This window comes from Pezoporus wallicus, unplaced genomic scaffold (assembly GCF_028554395.1).
Source record: "Pezoporus wallicus isolate ANWC-B61680 ecotype Strahan unplaced genomic scaffold, APGP_CSIRO_Pwel_v1 contig_447, whole genome shotgun sequence".
Classification (NCBI taxonomy): Eukaryota; Metazoa; Chordata; class Aves; order Psittaciformes; family Psittacidae; genus Pezoporus; species Pezoporus wallicus.
In genome coordinates this window covers 1,845,746-1,864,410 of record NW_026636385.1, presented here as the reverse complement: position 1 = coordinate 1,864,410, position 18,665 = coordinate 1,845,746, and the positions used below count along the sequence as shown (strand labels likewise).

At 36.3% G+C, this 18,665-nt stretch overlaps 1 protein-coding gene across 3 annotated transcripts in view; it reads left to right on the top strand.

The window, feature by feature from the left end:
- LOC130594358 (transcription initiation factor TFIID subunit 4-like) overlaps positions 1-18,665 on the top strand; it is a 149,317-nt gene that overhangs the window by 82,190 nt on the left and 48,462 nt on the right. For all 3 annotated transcript variants that reach the window (XM_057400196.1, XM_057400195.1, XM_057400197.1), the window contains exon 14: positions 15,622-15,744. In XM_057400196.1, the coding sequence (XP_057256179.1) occupies positions 15,622-15,744 (123 nt within the window). The remainder of the gene's footprint in view (positions 1-15,621; positions 15,745-18,665) is intronic.

Genomic DNA, 18,665 nt, shown 5'->3' with positions numbered 1-18,665 from the left:
TAGTCTGCAACGTCCCAGCCAGAAAAGAGGAGAGGGAAAAGTGTGTGTGGGAGAAAAGATATTTTCATTTGGAGCAAGCCGTAAATGTAGAAAAATCACATAACTGTTTTACCTGAACACTGCGACAGATTTACTTCCCTGCTGATCTGACAAAAGAGTGGTGCTTTAGACTTCAGAATATGATTGCCTATTTAATAAGTAGAGGGCAGCAAATGTCAGCTGTGTCAGCTTGTCAGAAACTGAGGAGTTTACTTGGACAACAGTCTAAATTATTATTTAGCTGTTTTGTCCCTCAGTCAAGCCTGCTCTACTCTATAGAAGCTTGCAAGGAGAGGTCAAGGTGTACTTAGGCTTCAGCCTGCAGGGCAAGTTTTCCCCCATCCTCAGTATGCACACTGGTTTCTTACCCCAAAATAAACTCGAATGAGGGCTTTAATTCTGCCGCTGAGCTAACATGTTTGTAAGCCCTGTTTGGCAGCCCTGGAGCGCCTGAGGCAGCACACAGCTGCCAGCTTTCATCTGCCCCCAGTTCCTCCAGGCGCTCCCGTCACATGAAATAACCTAAGGGGATCGAGACGCACCTACTAAATCTTCTGTTCCTCTGCCCACTCAGTCTGGGTGCTGCACATTGCACCGGCAGCAGGCAGCTGGCCATCAGCAATCAGCTGCATACCTCCTGCTGACAAATCTTCAGTCTCTTCTTTGTGCAAGCTCCACATAAAAAAGTCTACCCGTGGTCCCCACATCTACTTCCCGGCTGTAGTCTGGAAGGGTATTTGCATGTTCTTGTCCTTTTACAATGGCAGGACCTTGTTTCAAATGTATATATTTTGTAGAACACACTGTATTTCATAAAATCTGTGGTCTGCTTCTAGCCTGTTAGTGGAAGATGAAAGAGTTCATGGGAGCAGAGTTAAAGCTGAAGTTGGAGCTGTAGTAGTAAAATTTTAAAGAGTAATTTTAAACTTCCTTGCCAGCGTATTTTTGAGAGAGTTAAAATATGTGCATGCAATATTTCTGTGTATCTCCAAGTAGCTTATGCGCAAGACATTAATTTTCACAGATCTCTTCAAGAATATTTTATTTAGCTGATTATAAAATCAGATACAAAGAAATAATCTGATTCTGTAAATGTGCTTTGTAAAAGTCTCATAATTTTTGTACAAGGTTCATTAGCATCTTCAGTTTGTGCTGGGATGTGAGGATTTACGTTTATGTATTTACATATGTATGTAATTATTGTGGAGTAATGGGAATAGTAGCTTTGTTGTCATTTTCAGGTAGTTTACTGTGGTAAAGTCATAAAACACGCAGCAGCAGAGTAAAAAATGTCAGTATTACTAAAGGTAGATACAGCTATGTCTAAAAGGTACACTTGAAAAGTATCACTGTATTTTTAACCTTATTAGGCAGTTGTGTAATTATTTATAAGGATTTTATTTTCATTTAGAGTTGAAAGTTATTGCTGAATTAGTGGTTAACTTCTAGTTTTCCATAGGAATGGTCAGAAAGATGAGGATAGGATTTTCTGGAATGGGAAAGCATGTTAAATGTTTGTGCTGACAGGTGTCTGTACACTGGGGTGTTACAGCTTCCTCAAAAGTGATACCTCACTATATGTAGGGTAGAAGGGGAGGGAATTGAAAACCAGTATGATCCAATTACAGTTCATGGGTTTATTGACTCTGCACAGCCATAGGAAAACCTAAATAAGCCATCTGAAATAAGGAGTAGGCTTCCTTACTCTTCCGTGTCCTTTCCCTTTGCAACTACTAAATTTATATTCAGAAAGGCATTTCTATTATTAAAAAAAAAACAACACCATGTAGATTTCTGAAGGTTTCTCTTAATCTTGGTTTTTTTTGACATACTATCAGATTTTTAAAGTGATTTTCACCCTGTATGGCCAAACACCATATTCACATGTTAAGGTGTATGAAAATCTATAAATTTCCCCAAAAGTAAGAATAGATAAATAAATAAATAGATAAATAAATCTAACCTGGCAGAAGTGCTCATACCTGGCAAACACGTCAGGCAAGTCAAGTAAGCTTTAGGAAGGTGTCACGTAATACCAAATGGGAAATTAGAAGCATGAAAAACTTAGGTGTTAATTTTGTGCAGGAAGACAGGAGAAAGAGCAATTTAATGAGAAATCGGATAATTTTCAAAATCTGTATTTAAGTTTTTGAAAAGTTTGCCTTAAGGCATCCCAGCACTTTGTGGCTGTAACAGACAGCGTCAGCTCCAGAGAAGTGAGATAGGCTCCCCAGTATAGGGGTACCTGCAGAATACATAGGGATATCTGCTGTATCTTACTATGACAGGTAATAATTGAGAAAGTTATTCAAAATACCTTATTACTTCACTGTGTATGCTGCTGTTTAATTAAGTAAAGAAATTTTTACTTCCTATTTTAAGGCAGAATAAATTCAACATGAAACAAAATTGTTCTCTGTTTTAATCATGGTCTGTCATTAGCAGCTGCCGGTTTCTCCTTGTTAAGCAATATGCAGAGGGAATCCAGTGTTTACTGGGGTGTGTCAGAATACACAAGTACAGAATGATTTTTCCCCTTTCTAAGAATACAAATTGTTTAAATTTCTTATATATTTTACTTCGGTAGAATGATACAGACCTCCAGCTTGCATGGAAAGTACCTAAAGACCATGAAGCTACAGTAGCTAACCCTAAAACACCCTAATTTAGTCTTGGCTTGAAAACTTGTACCTTGTTTTAGGATGCAGAAGTCAAGCAAGGCTCTGGATTATATTAGAGATGTATCTTCTTAGGGGAGAAAAGTAACTTGAGGTCAGGAGAGACTGGCAAACTTATCAGAAACCAGTTGTTCATTCCAGTTTTCTCAAGGTTTAATCTCAGTAATTTACACTGAGATAAAATACACTTCACTGTTGAGCTAAACTTATGTACGTGTTGCATGCAGTTGTGGTGCTCAATAGAAGGTGCTGGGTTTCAGTGGTATGTGACAGCAGTCTACTCTGGTTTGTTTTTTTTATATTCTGGATATAGAGTGATTATAACATATTTATCTTGTATCTTGTTATGTTATCCAAAATGCCTGTATTTCTTAGGTTTGTCAACTGATGCTTCTGTGAACATTGCAATATGCAATGATTTCTGTGGTCTGCTCAGCTACACGAAAGAAAAAATCATAATTGTACATTTCTTAAATATCTTTACATAATTTTAACTGAGGCATTAACAATAATTCCTGGGTAAATGACTCTCATGTGTCCAACTGTGTATATGCAGACATTATTTCTGGTTAGGTACTGAAATTTGAGAAACAAACCCCCTAATAAATCTGATGGAGAAGGAAATGTCTGCCTGAGCAGGCATGCCAAGATATGGAATGCTGAGGACATATGGTAGACTAAGTGGCAAATAGGAGAATGATCTGACTATTCTGTCTTGGGGGGTTTTATTTTTGCCCTGTTTGCTGTCGTCGTGTGTTTTTACTCCTGTCGCTTTTTAAAGTATGAGTTCCTCATACTTAAAATATTGGAAATTGATTTCTTCTCTGTTACACCATTGTAACTCTGGGATAACTCTACTGACATCAGTAGCAGTATTCAAAACAAACAGAATTTGTCTGTCTAGTATTACATACAATCTCATATCAAAGCATCTCTTGTGGACAATTATTTCTTCTTATCAGCTGCATTTAACATTTTTCCTTAAATGCAGAATATTTTTGTAATTACATATATATAATTGTGTTTATGTATACCATTTAGTTGAAAATCAACTCAAAATTTTGTGATTTTTTGCACTGATTTTTTATTTTGCATATTTAGCATGTATTTCCAATCTCTTTGCTTTGATTTTGTTATTTAAGGTGCAAAGAAGAATGTAAAGCTTTTTAATGCACTGAATCTTTTTTCTCTTTGCAGTAGTCTTGCATTTAATTACAGTCTTTGATAATAAATTGTGTGCCAGAGTTTGTAGTGTATTTTATAAAGCAAAGGCCTTTGGTGAGTTGGTTACTGAAACAGTAAGCATTTGTGACAGGTTGTTTGCTGAATACTTCCTCTGTGCATATGGCAGATCATAGTTCAGTTGTTAGCAGATTATCTGTTGTGCCTTGATGTTAAAAGAGGATACTTCTCACCCTGTGTTTAAAGCTCTTCTGCACTGTCCTAAGAAGGGTTATGTTGAGTGGGATCTAAGAGAAGATAGGGGAGGCTCAAATGCTAAGAAGGGAAAAAAACATAGCAAATAGCTTATAGTGATTTTAGCTTTCTGCTTATGATCTCTGATACTATTTATTGTGGATATTCCCACTGAATTTAAAACAGTTTTAAAACAGTTAATCAGTTCTATAATAGAACCTCATTATAGATTCTTGAAATTTATACCCCCCCAAAAGAACCTTTAAAGGCTTGTAGAACCCTTTATTACTTTGGGGCCAGTATTTTAATCCCATGGTTTTAAAACTGGACTGATGAAAAAAGTGAAGATATTTTTTCGACATCAGTATTTTGAACATTTATTCTAGAATGTAAGGAAATTTTATCCGATTAGAAGAAGAAAGTCAGAAATATTTCTTTTCAAGATTGTGAGGAAGAGGGACCTGTAATGAGGGGAGAGTCTGTAGCCTACCTCACTTAATGTACCAAGGAATAGAGAACTAAGAATATAGTGGAATTTTTCTGTGAAGAATTATATTCCGCTTTTAGTTATATGCATTTTAGACTTGCAATAAGTTGAAGAATTGTTAAGATCTAAATCAAAGGTTCAATTTGCAGTAGATGGAAAATGAATTAAACCCCCATGTGTTTTGGAGATGGGGAGAAACAGAAGGAAAAGTGGAAGATTTAAAATACTTTACTTGAAAAGATGAATGTAAGGGGGTACATTTTAGATCATCTCATTTCTTTTTTTAATGCAAATCTGATTCTTTGATTATTCACTTTTATTATTTATTTATTCTTTTACAAAAGTTAGAAATTATTACATATTGGTAATGTAGGCATTTTTATAATGCAATAATAAAAGTGCTATTATACTCATTTTATCTTCTGGTGAAGAATGATCTCAAGAAAAAAATTCTGAGTAGAATTAATTACGGGATTCTGCAAGTGCTAAGCGTAATGTAACTGCAGTTCTTTAAAGCAGAAGACGAGAGAAAACAAATAATGCCCCTTAAGCAGATGCTTACTCACGTAGGATAGCTACTCTTTGATTTTGGAGGGGTGGTCCAACTTGCGGTTGGAAACCTTGATTTATTGTGTCGTTATTTATATCTGCAATAAATGAGGAACAAGCATAAAACATGAAAAGGGAAATTAGGTATTATGCTAGTTCTCTTTTTGTATTTTATTTACGTGAAAGATACGTATTTTTTTTTAATGGTGTGCCTTTTGTTGACCATATCTGTACGCCAGGTCTGTCTGCTTGTTTCCATTGGCTTGTCATGTTCACTAATTAGGGAACTGCTGCATGATTCACCTTGTTAATTAGAGGGACTTGCACACAAAGGCCCTTCGGGCAGTGCGAAAGAAGAGCCTAGCACTAGTGCCCTGAGAAAGCTACAGCCTGTGAAGTAATTCTTCTCATCTACCTTCTATTTTTTATTTGAAATGAATAAATCATTGAGATTTTCCTTGTGGAGTGAGAATGCAAGAATTCACATCTTTATAAGATGTAAATTATATGTGATCAATAGTAGGGGATGACTACTGTATTGTACTTACAAGGTTCCCTAATTTACTACTTGTCAGTGTATGAAAAATTGCTTGAAATATTTTGTCCCCACACTGTGGTGTGTTGTTTCCTTGATCTGCAGGAGAAATGAGCGGTAGTGGTTTTGCTGTCATTAAATCTAAAGCAGAAAAGATGTAGATTATTTAAATTTTGAGGTTGTTTTGCATCCCCAGTGGAACTTCCATTTTGCAAGTGAACCTGTCCTATCCTTTTAAGGGGGAGAAGGAGGTGGGCGTCTGGCTATTTTTGTTCCCAAAATTGCTCTGCCTCAAATTTCACTTTGGAAAAGAGTAGCATACTTGCTATACTGTGAGTTCTGTAGTTGAATATGGTTTCAGAATAAATTAAAATTTTGTCATGTCACTTAGACTTGATCAAACCACAATCCACACTGAAAAAAAGGATATTGTGTTAAAAGTGCACAACCAGTCTCTACACTACACATTTCCCATCTGTTTATGACTTCAGAAATTAACTTCAATGCCATTCTCTCTCTCTATTTGATTAAAATTACTTATTACAGCCAAATGATTTTTAGTAGATTGCTCCATTTTCCTCATTTCCTCAAATGAGGCTAGCAGTTTCAAGATGCAGATTTCCCATAAGAATGTGAGAGGACTGGTATCAAAATCTGGGCATTTTCTTTTGGAATAATCTAGATAATAAAGCCTCTTACCAAAATTTCTGATAAACTATTTTGAAGTTTTGTGGTGATGGCATACAGGCAGAGAAATTGCACCAAAAGAGATTTTTTTTATTTTTTTTTTCTTTTTAAATGGGCAAAATGCTTCAGGCTGACTTGAGATTTTATGGTATGACTCTTGTCACTCTCCACTTTCACAGAGCTAAGATCTTCCTATGTACCTTGGTCTTCAGTTAACTCCATTGATGCACTAACCGAAAACATACATTCCCTGGGTTTTTGCTACAGTTCTGTTGTTCTTAATTATTTCAGATTTCAAGTGTGTGCCAGAGATGGAATAGAAATAAAAGTAACAAAAGGCCATGCTCTGCTATCAAAACTCGTGATGCACAAAGATATGCAGATGAAATTCTTGATTGGAGTCTCATAGTACTAATGCAGAGTTGTAGCCGCCATGGAGAGCTGTCAGTATCCAAGAGCTGTTGTATTACTCAGATACAATGAAAGATTCTTTAAGGGGTAGTTTCAGAATTGTTTTTTTCAGGGACACTTTGCCGTCTGAAAAATAGAGCCATTGATTCATGTTTTAGTACAACCTTTAACACTTTGTTACAGTGGACAGCATAGCCTCTGGGAGTTACTGCATGCACTCCAGCTGCAGGCATAGGGGCTGGTGGAAAGCTTGGTTGTGAGGTTCATCTGACCCTTGTGTTTTCCAGTGAATGATTTTAAAAAAATAAAGCGTATTTCCTTGCTTTTATTAGTTGAGTTGGCTCCCATTATCCCACTCTTTCTGTCAGACCTCCCTAACTAAAGCCACAGCTCAACACGTTTGCTGCTCTTTGTAACTCCAGTCTGTAAATCTAGATATGATCATCATTCATACAGGTTTTCACTGTGTTTTATATTCCCAGATCTTCATTAAAATATCTATTCTGGAGCCCTCATACAGTGTCTCACTTCAGGTGGAAAGGAGAGCATCCTAGAAATCTTGGGAGGATAGTAAACCCCCACTTAGATTAACAAAGGGCCTGAGAAAAGATCTCAACCAGTCTTTTCTCAACTGTGCCCCAGAAGTGAAGGTATTCTTCTGTTGCTTGTACTTGAATTAAGGAGCCTGTGAGTAAGCCATCAAGCTTTTTGACAGGTATTCTTACTAGTCTTATTTATGCTTTACGGGTATATCCTGTTTCCTTTGAAGAACAGTTTGAGAAGATTGTCATTGCCCATTCTTGAGTTGCTTTGAAATAAAATTAAGACCAATAACAAAAAATAAAATCACAGATCTTAGGGAATTTTTTTTCAAAACTTTTTCTGATTTACTACAAGTAAGTTACTGACATCTCAGTTGCTAGCTCTGGTAATACTGATCCTGCCAGTTTTCTGTGCCTCAGAAACCCTTTGCTCAAATGATCTGTATCTGCTTAGTACAGAAGAGCTGGAGGTAAGTTGTTTGAAGAATAGTATAACCAAGAACCAACAACAGATTTTGAGGAATGAAGAAATGTGATTATTAAGGTTACTATAAAGACAAAAACCCCTACATAGTTAGAGAACTCTTTCCAGAGGAATTTGAGACGTATCTTTGTTAAAATAAGTATTATATCTTGTATTACTATAGATGGGAATATGAAGCTCAAGAAATGGTTGGACAGCAGCAGAAATAAATGGTTTTAGGTTAAACTAAAACAGTGCATTGTATTTGGAAAATCAAAAAGGCAACCAATCAGGAATATACAGAATTAACCAAAAGAACTTCATAGATACCTATAAAGACCATTAGTTGATTAAAGGGACTAGTGGGGTAAGAACTTCAAAATATTTGCGGAATACAATAGTACTAGAGATGAAGTATGTTAAAAAATGACAAGACTTTTTAAAATCACTCTTAAAATTCTTCATGCTTTTGATCTTTTGTAAGCTGTAAGGAAGCTTCTAAGGAAACTTCCAAGAAAATTAAGCCTACAAATATGAATATATATATGAATCAGTTCAGACAGTATGTGATCTGAGTAGTAGTAAGAAGATAAAGCTAGTTTTACTGATAATTATTTTAAAAATTGCATTAAACTTGGTAGTGTACATGACAGGAGAAAAATTACAATTAAGGTAGCTTTTTTCAGGGAAAAATAATGATGAAAGGCAGGATGCACTTAGTTTTCTGTATCAGAAGTTTGACATACATAGTGTTCAAAGTAATAGGGCAAATGTTAATGAAAAATTTGGGTAAACTTCTACCATAATGAAATTAGATGTCATAAATACAAATGCCTACTGTAGGAAAGACACTTGGTCAAAAGTATCGCCATTAAGGTTCCAGTACTGTAATCAGATGCTCATTATTTTGAGGAACTCATCTTGGGGGCTGAAATGTTCCCAGCTTAGTCTTTGCCTAGGGTGTTTTTTTCAATACTGTGCAATAATTTTTGACTGTTGTTAAAAGGAAAAAAAAAGGAGGGAAGAAAAGGAAGAAGAAAACCAGCCAATGCACACACCTCTTTGAATAAAGTAAAATCTTGATCCGTATCAAATAGATGTACAGCCATTGCAAGTGAGGATCACAGCTTTTACTGAGTTGTGGGAGAGCGTTTGTGGAGAAGTAGCATCCAGCTTTGTGTTGTAGAATATTGCATATAATTCAGTAGGGCTGTGATGTTTAAATGTATCACAGAACATGTTCAGTGCATGATTTGCTGTTACACATGTATAACTTCTCTGGTATTGCATTATTGCAGTGCCACTTCTAAACTTTAGCTTCTTTGGACCAGTTTCTTACCAGTCAGTGTTATTGCTGTAGGAGTTTTGCTGACCTTTAGAGACTTCAGAAATGCAAAGGAGAGGCAGAAGCACAGCATGGGCAGTCTGCAGACATTATCTGTTTTTCAAGACACGCTATCTGATGCTCACTGTTCCTTCTTGATCATTGTCCTGAACTTGTTTAGGTTACTGCCAACATTTTTAATGAGTTTCATTTTTTAATCGCACCTTCTGTTGTGGGCGTCTTAGGACATGTGTAATGGTTCCACATTTCAGGCCCTCCTCAGTAAAAAAGGTGTTTTTCTAGGGGGTGTAATTACTGTCTGAGACTGATAGATATATGTTTCAGAACCATCAATTAAGACAAGCTTTTCCCAGCATATGACCGTCTTGCCCGGAATTAAGCCATCCATCGCAAACAGCATTAGGAGGGCTCTCCATTGATGCCTATTGGCTAGAAATCAATGCTTAAATCATTGTGTATATGATCTTGCTTTCACCAAACATTTCTGCCATTTTGTGCTCTCTGTTGCCAATTTCCTGTTTGTTATTCATTCCTGGCTGTATTCATTCTTGATTATGGTTTACAGTCTGTCAATATTTATAGCTTCTGTCGTGCTGTTAGCCTCTTCTTGGTCCTCTTTTCTTTTTCTTAGGTGGTATTTCTGAACGAATTTGGGAATTGAAAGTAGCTAAAATCTAGTTCTTTGTGGACTGAGTTGGCTCTGAGTCTTATAGAAACTTATTTTTACAACTTAGCTTCTCTTCCCTTCTCAAATTCTGTATTGACGATATTTAAACATACTTGAATATTTCCTCAAGCTCTTACTCCTTCTTTATCTTCACAATCGTCTATGTGTCTCTGTCACTGGATTATTTTCCTTCCAAGCCAAAAAGCATCCATGATTCCTGCCTGTAGGTAGCAAAACACCTCTTTGACCCGTCTCTTCTCCCTTTTATTTTTGAAGGTGTTTATATGTAGACTTGAATTGTTAAGAGTTCCAGTCATCCTCTTACTTTCTGATTATATTGGAGGAAATTTTCTCTAGGTGTGGTCATTACTAGGTCAGGCCCATATTTCATCTGCATCTTTTGCTTTAAACAAAGCTAATTTAAGTTTGCTTAGTCTTTGCCCTCCATTTGGAGCACACTTTACCTTCCTTTCAATATGCTTTTTGCTCATGGTTGTGTACAGCTCCTGTCTTTCTGATGTGTAGTGCAGTGCTTCATTTGCTGTGCGACATTCCCTTTTCCTGTAGATTCAGCTGAGCATGTTAGGTTCACTGGGATGTTTGCATAGCTGACATTAACAGACTTTTGTGCTCACTGAAGAGGGAGAATTCTCTGTTGACAGTAGAGATTGCAGCCATTGCTAGGCCATTTAATTTTCTGGATTGGAGAAGGTGTTTGATTTGAGATCTGTAGGCGTTCATACGAACTATCCAGCATTTGTTTTACAGTTGCCTTTCCAGACTAAATTCATACCTTGAAAAAAATCCATAGAATTTATTCCTCTAGCAAGAGCTTCCTTGAATTTACTGATGGTTTAGTTGATCTTTTAGGAAAGCGGAAAATAATCTTCGCTGTTCGCTGTGGATATTATAATACTCGAGTAATGGATGCAAGTTCTTATGTCTTGAAAATTAAATACTAAGTCTTTAAACGGGTGGTTTCTTATAGTTGCGTGGACTGTCATAACTGCCAGTGGAAGTAAAAATCTAAGTGTGGCTGCCACATTCCTGGCAGTGTTCAAGGCCAGGTTGGACAGCAGTTGGAGCAACCTGGTCTAGTGGAAGGTTTACCCTGCCTGTGGCAGGGGGTTGGTACTGGATGAGCCTTAAGGTCCCTTCCAACCCAAAGAAGCCTGTGATTCTAAGAAGAAAAAAATATCCACTAAGCATATTAACACCACATATTATTATCTCAGTGACAGTTCTCATGATGGTTTGTAGTGCAGGAATGGCTTAAAGTGAAAAAGGCTTAAAATGCTTGGATTCTGTTACAAAAACTACTTACAAAGCATGCCATGGATAAGTGAGTTCTTGGTTTTTTGAAATTATTAAATCTAGATTTTAAGATCTAATGTTGATACTTTAGATAGACATCTGGCTGTTTTCCTTGTGGCATATGGCTTGTGGCATTTCTTTCTGAAATATGCAAATGTATCAGAACAGAGTGATCTAAGGAAAACAAACTAAAATTCTAGGACCTCTCTTCTTAGCTGTACTGAAGTAGTGAAGTAGTGTTCTTCCTGGGGTTTTAATGTCATTGCACCATCACAAAAATTTCGCTGTGTGAAAAAATGTTGGTGCTTAATTTTTATACTGTACTTTTCCATCAATGGCATCTAAGTTAAAGTTGTCATTAAATGATGAAAATCTTTTCAGTAAGTAAATGGCATGCTAAAAATAAATTGGGATCAGATAAGGAGCAAGGAAAAGCATCTCATCTATAAGCATTTTCCGTGTATAATATGGCAGAATATTTGTGTTTTAGATTAATATTTTGACTTTCAAAAAAGTTAATTGTTGTTGATTAGTGTGGTTCTGAATGAAGCGTTGTTTTTTTTCCCAGAGGGTAGAAATTTGAATATACTATTGATATATATCTCCATATTAATTGTGATGAAGGCAAGTTGAAGAATGTTACTGCATCAGCAGTCCAATATAAAAATGGGAATGTGAATGAATATAGATATCAAATAGTAGCATCTTGTTGGTTGTTGTACTGAGTTAGATTCACTTCTGCTAAATCATATTAATTAACAGGAAATTTATTTATCAGAATGTATAGACATTAACAGGTCCTTCATTTGTTCAACTATCCAGAAATTATTAACTAGCTTAGTTAGAAGATAAACTATACTGTAGTAACAATCTGTTTTGTTACTTTAAAGTCGAGTAAGAAGCTTAAGTAGCTTTAGTTTTTAGTTACTTTTAAGAGTGATTTCAGAACCCCGAAGATAACTATTTAATTCACCCTATTCTTAGTGCTAAGGATTCAGAGGGTGATTACCTTGGAGCTCTGCGTGCAGAACTGGTTGCAAAGTCAAACTGGTTGCAGAGTCATTTCCACTTGTCGCAGGGAATACAGTTCTAGAGTATAGTGGGGAGAAGATGCTCCAGTGGTCAGGGTCATGCATTTGGCATCTGGTGGTACAAGAGGTGCATCTTAAAAGTAATCTCTGTTGGCACCAAAGCAGGGTTATTAAATCTAGGTTATTTACACAACCCCCATGAAGCTTGGATATTCCTAAACTTCTTGCAAGTTACCTGCAATAACCATATCAGGTTTTACGACAATTAAAAATAGCTCCTATCTTCGTGCCATTAATTTTGAAAAGCTCCTGTTGATTCAGATGTTAGCAGCCACGTTGCATGTGTAAATGTCTTTATGAAGCATGTAGCGTCCCCTTTTTTTCACCAGAGCCAAGATACTGCTTTTTTAAACGAGGATTACAATTGGGGATAATATTTTTTCTGAAGGGTCAGGTGATGAGTAGGAAAGAGACTAGTACAGATAATCTCATGTAGGGTATAAATAAACAGAAGTATGTGCCTTGGAGAGGGAAATCAGAGCAAGCTGGAATAAGGGTACTAAGAAGCCAGCAGTGGTGATTGTTGTGCTCCAGGATGTTAAATAACATCTAGGAATCTTGTCAATTGTTTTACTAGTAAGTATCCATAAACTGCAAAAATGTTTTATTGTAAGCAAATGAGTAGTGCAGAGATGTTCCCTTAGCCAGCTAAAGTAACCCCTGCAAGATAAAGGCTTCTGTTGGTAATGTCAGTATCAGGGTCATAATTCTCTTGATTATTTTCAAATGTAATTTTATCATCCTCTACCTTCAGATGAGCTGGGGTGGGCGGGAATCACCAGCAATAAAGAATTTTTAAAAGATTGATGAGAATTTGTGTACTATAATACCTATCAAGTATTTCACTGTGTCAGCTCTTACTAAGTAAAACACCAGGATACAGTGGTTGTACTGATGATGCAAATATATTTGATGCATTTGATATTTTTATGACCAATATTCCTTGAAGTATACATAAGGAGGTTTTGTTTTCTATTGTAGTATACCAAGGTGTGTACTGTAAAACCAACATCAGAAACTGTATTGTGTTTTTGTCTGGAGTTTTTGTACCTGGCAGCATATTCCTTACTTGTATTAGTGTATATTAGTCCCATTGGGGCCAGATTATAAGTAAGGCACATTGAGGAGGATCCATGTCTTGAAAACTTACAGCCTAAATAATAGACATGCTGTGTGAAGCAGGGTGAGAGCCACGGGAAAGTGAAGAAGGGAAGGATCTTGGTGGTATTCACCCAGTTTCAATAGAACAGAGCCCGGCTCCATTGCCTGACCCAGATTTCATGTCATGTGCTAAATGGAAATGGTGACTTTGAAGAAGATGCTCGTATAACTTCTGCATGATACCAGTTACCTGTCAGACTTTATCTTTGACCCGCACTTCCAGGAAGTGAATACTTCCTCCAGTGCAACATTTCTTATTCTGTGAAGCCATCCACTTTACAACTTCGTCTGAGATCACTCCAAGCCAGTTGTCCCTTGCTTAAATATTCATCAGACTTCGGATAATTGTGATAACCCTTATAGGCTGGCAAGCATGGCAAATTAGCAAAAAGATGATTGATCTTTTTTTATATGCAGTTTTATCTTCAACCTTTCCTGGATATATGTTATACTGTAGTAATAATTTCTTCTCTAAGGTATTTGCCAGTATCTGGATTTGCACATCTATTTACAGTTGCCTTGAAGCCTCATAATTACAATACAGCTGAAATGTCCATTTTCTTTCCCTGACTACAAATAGGGATCAATCGAATTTTAAATGACTGCTTACGGGCTAGCTTCCGATCATGACCTTTGTAAATGATTAGAGCTCACCACTGTTGCTATCTACCTTGAAAGGGTAAGCGGGCAAGTCTGTCTAACTGGCATTTAATCTGGAAGAGAGCCAAAGATATTTGAGCTAAAAAGCTAATATGAGTTGGCAAAGGGAAGTATGTATAGACCTTTGCACTATTATTTAGATATTTTTCCACATTTCATTTTGTATTTAGGAAATTCTTTTGTCCTGTAGATGAGATGTGTGTTTGTAGATAATGTTATATTCAACTTATGATAATAACTGAAGTCACAAAATATATAGCATAAAAATGTGGAAAAATGGGGTTTCGAACTCTAAATGAACTGAATTTGATTTTTCTGAAGGACATGAAAATATGTTGCATTTCTAAATGGATGAAACTAAAAAATACACTAAATAGAATGCATGAAGTGGACCTGCTCTTTCTAGGCAGAAGCAGCTGGAGAAAAGATACCATACATTGGTACTTTTAGTTTGAATTTCCTTTCCTTTTCACATTGGCCAAGATAGTTCAGACCCTGCTTATGTATATTCAGTTCATGTAACTAATGGCTGAGACACTTCCATCTACTCTTGTCAGTTCAGTTTTATTTTAATGAAGAATTGTTTGTATCATACAAGGTTTTCCTTACCAGTACTGAATTTCTTGAGGTAGTGTTCTGTGCATTTCTGTTGAAGTGAGAATAAATATGACAACAAAGAGATTAGAAAACAAACACCTCCTCTGAATTTACTGAAGGATTATGCAAACCCAAAGTTTTGAAATTTGCAAGAATGATTATTAGGAGCTATGGAGCTTTGAATGCTTTTATCTAATTAAAATAATATGTTGCATTACCTAAGTTATTCTCATGTAGTATTGCTGATCAAAATATTTTTTACAGTAAGATTGTTCATGGGAATATTCTGTTACCATTAACTCTCTGAAAGGATTATACTTAAAATGAATACGCAGACCTTCCTCTTCAGCATGGGGTGGTCAGGATACTTTCTCTTATTTTCTGCAGTTTGGTATATTGTCGCATAATGCACTTGCAGGTTATTTTCTTAGCTTCAGTCTAGTCAAAGGTGTTGTTACCTGAAATCTAATTGCATAAATCCATTATAAATTCAGTTTGTAGGGGGTTTGTGTCAGCACTAATTTCTTCTAATACTTAGAAGTGTTTTATAAATTTAGGTATGTTGGGGTTTTTGAAGCAAGTATCAAGTATATTTGAAATATTCAAAATAAATCTGAGATGAAATAATGTTTGAGATATTTTTTGAGGATTTGAATTGGTGTTTACATTCTTCGTATCAATCTTAAGCTGGAGATGTGTGGTTGGTATATTGTACTGGCTAATGCAGTTTTCAATAAGGGTGGAGATTTCAAAAAAAAGTTGAGTTACTGGAAAAAAAAAAGTCGAGATCTTCTGTGTCTTTATTACTCTACTGCAAGGCTGCATGCTTGAGCTGCTAAAGTGGTATTTCTAGGAACAGCAGAGTATTCTTAGGGATTGTTCATGTGTCAGTTTTACTCGATGCTCACAGGGCTGAGAATAACTTCTTGAAATGACAACAGAATTAAAAGTAACCAGAGTTTTTTCCTCTCTCTAATAGATGCAGCAACAAGAACTTGCACAGATGAGACAGAGAGATGCCAATCTCACTGCATTGGCAGCTATTGGTCCTCGGAAGAAACGGAAGCTTGATTCACCTGGACTGCTTGCCACAGGGGGAGAGGTACATGTCGATGCACAGAATCAGATAAATTACTCTTTCAAAACCTGGTAGGAATAACTAGAAATGCTACATGCTGATATTTTCATTGAACTGTGTAACTTGAACAAGGTGATGCAAATTCCAAAGTTAGAAGGACTGAGTCCAGTTTATCTTGCCTCAGTTAAACTGGCATGTTGATTGTATTTTCAAGTGTTAACTTTCAACAGATAATGGAAGAATATTTTTAGAAAAAATAAGTTAAATGCAAAGTATAGATCTCTCCCTGAAACTGTTCACTGCCTTTATACTGTTTTTCTCCTCTGCATATTCCACAGGAAGACAGGAAGAAGAGTAGGGCATGAAGAAATATCTTGAGAAACATAACTGTATTCTTGCTTACAGTTTGGACTAAGAGCTTGTAGTAATAACATTAAGTGCAGTTTGCTTACAAATATGTGTCTAAACTTTTTACAGAATGGCTAGTTGTCCCCTGCAGCTGCAAAAATGTGTTTGCAATCTTGCTAAATTGTATGCTTTTTTAATAAGAATATTGTACTCTAGAAGCAGAATCTGGTTCATTAACAGGATGCTTCTGTTATCTTAAATGGAGAAGTAGCTACACTACTCAATGGAATGCAAAATCGTCGTAAGCATGATATATATTAGCCAAAGTAGAAAACTAGGATAATTAGGTTAACTTATGTTAGATAATGCAGTAAGAATACTGTGTTGTTTAGTACAGATAAAGTTTGGGTGCTTTTATTTCTGCTAATATGACTACAAATAAGAGTCAAAGTAATTCTCCCTATTATATGCGTGTTCTGAGGAAAATGCAAATGTTTTGTTTTGAATAACTGACTAACAGTTTTGGCTCTGACATTTGGCTATCTAAATGCCAGGCGATTCCAAAGACCTTTTTGTTTCCCATTTTGGATAGCTTTTATCTGACTTCTCTCTCTTTTCATGTGCTAAGATTAGTGCAAAGGAATTAGCTGAGCTAGGAACAGAAACGCATCTTGTGTATATTCTGAAGTTGACTTATGACTTTAGATATGTAGAAGGTGCTCCTGTTTTCTAGTCAAAGTAGTTTCAGGCTGAGGGAGCTTGCTGGGTTTTGTGCTGTCTTGTTGCATTGCCTTCCTTTCAGTCTCCCTCCTTGTCTTACATTCAGTAAAGAATTCTGTTCTCATCTGCAAGCACTTGTAAGAAATGCTGGGGCAACAGAACAAAAAAAACCTTCCATTAGAAGCTAAACAGTGATAGCTTTGGCTTCCATTGTTTAATTTAAAACTAATTTGAAACTTTGAAATAATATATGGTCCCTTCAGATTCATGATGTACAAATGTACGTCCTCCATACATCTTTACTTGATGAAAGGAATGTTTTTTCCTAAATACCAGAAATTCATTTTTATTTTCTATTGTCCCCTTAAAAATATCTTTTTTTAAGCTTTTATAGTTTGGTTAACCAAATTGTGGTCACCTTTGGTGAAACATTTTATTCAGAGCTATATGCCTGGGTGGGTTATGGTGAACAGCTTCCCTCTGTCTAGAAGCTCCTTGCTCTCCTGGTATAGTACTTAAAGGAAAGATAAAGGTCTGTGGCAAATTCCAAAAGTTTCTGGAGATTTTTTACTTCCTTTGTTGCACTCTTAGACCAAATTTTGCTGAACTTCTTTGTTACTCAGTTGACAAATTACCCTTGAGGCTTTTGCTGATACATACCCTTGAGGCTTTTGCTGATACATAGATATCCTGGAGTCATGAATTGTGTGACTTCTGCCAGTTCAGACTGAAGTGCTCCCATCCCTCTCCTTCTGGCTGACTTATATTGGTGTCTGGCTGCAAATTGATTTCAAAGACTTGGATGCTGTATCTGGATTATTCAGAGTCTTTTGGGGGGTTAGTATTGTAGAAGCTGTGTCATACAAGTTGGCTGCTAGAAACTCCCTCTCTTTTTCTGAGCTACATACGAGGGCTGCTGTGCAGAAGTAAACCGAGCTCCTCAAAAATGTTTCACTTTAAAAAGGTTCTGGAAGTTTGTATTGTTTGTCTAAGGCTATCTGATTTATCTTCTTTGGATTTCTGGAAATTATAAACAACAGAGAAAACTATTTTAAAACTATATCCTGTCCAGACATCCCCTTAGCCCAGTTCGAGTTTCAGATGTCTGATTTCCACTATGGTCTGTGACCTTCTGATCTCTCTAAGCGATTTCTAAGCTGCTTAAGTCCTTGCTACTGATAATCTATTTGCAAGGTCTGAGTTGGTAAGAGCTTTCTTGGCCTACCCTTTTTGACATACATGTCTGCTTTTGTTGCAGCTAGGACACTGCACATTTGCTGATCCAAAGTGATAACATTTACAAATCATCCCACCCTGCATTTTACATTTTTTCCATTTCTGAACTCTTGTTTGATATTTTACTTGGTTGCATTGGCTATTTTTTTTCAATGAGAAGTGTTGAATTTCAGTCCAGTTTCTTGGTTTAACAGAAATACTAGCTCACAATTTCTCTTTGGAAATTAGATGTTTTTAACAATAACTTTTTGATCTGAGCAGGAGGTCAGTTTGTGGAGTAGTGGTGGTTATTCTGCTTAAGAGAAGTTGATGGGAGAGTTTAGTGTTTCTGTGATCAAGTACTGTTTGTTGTACACAGAGAAACAGCTCTTTTAAATGTGAACAAGTTTGTGCTCATGATTGGAAATATTCTTCTACCAGCACTTTGTTCAAGAGTGTTTTCTTTAAACTGTCTCACATTGCCAGGGCTCATTTGAACTTGTTTGCTTGTTTTCCTGTTGTAGATAAATTGACTTTTTTTCTGATGGTAGAATTAGTTTAAATTATCAAGGCCAGGCACATCATTTGCCTCTTCTGTACTAGTATGGCTGCGGGTTTTGACCACTTTTACCTGGGGAGAGTGAAAATTAGAAGTTTTGGAG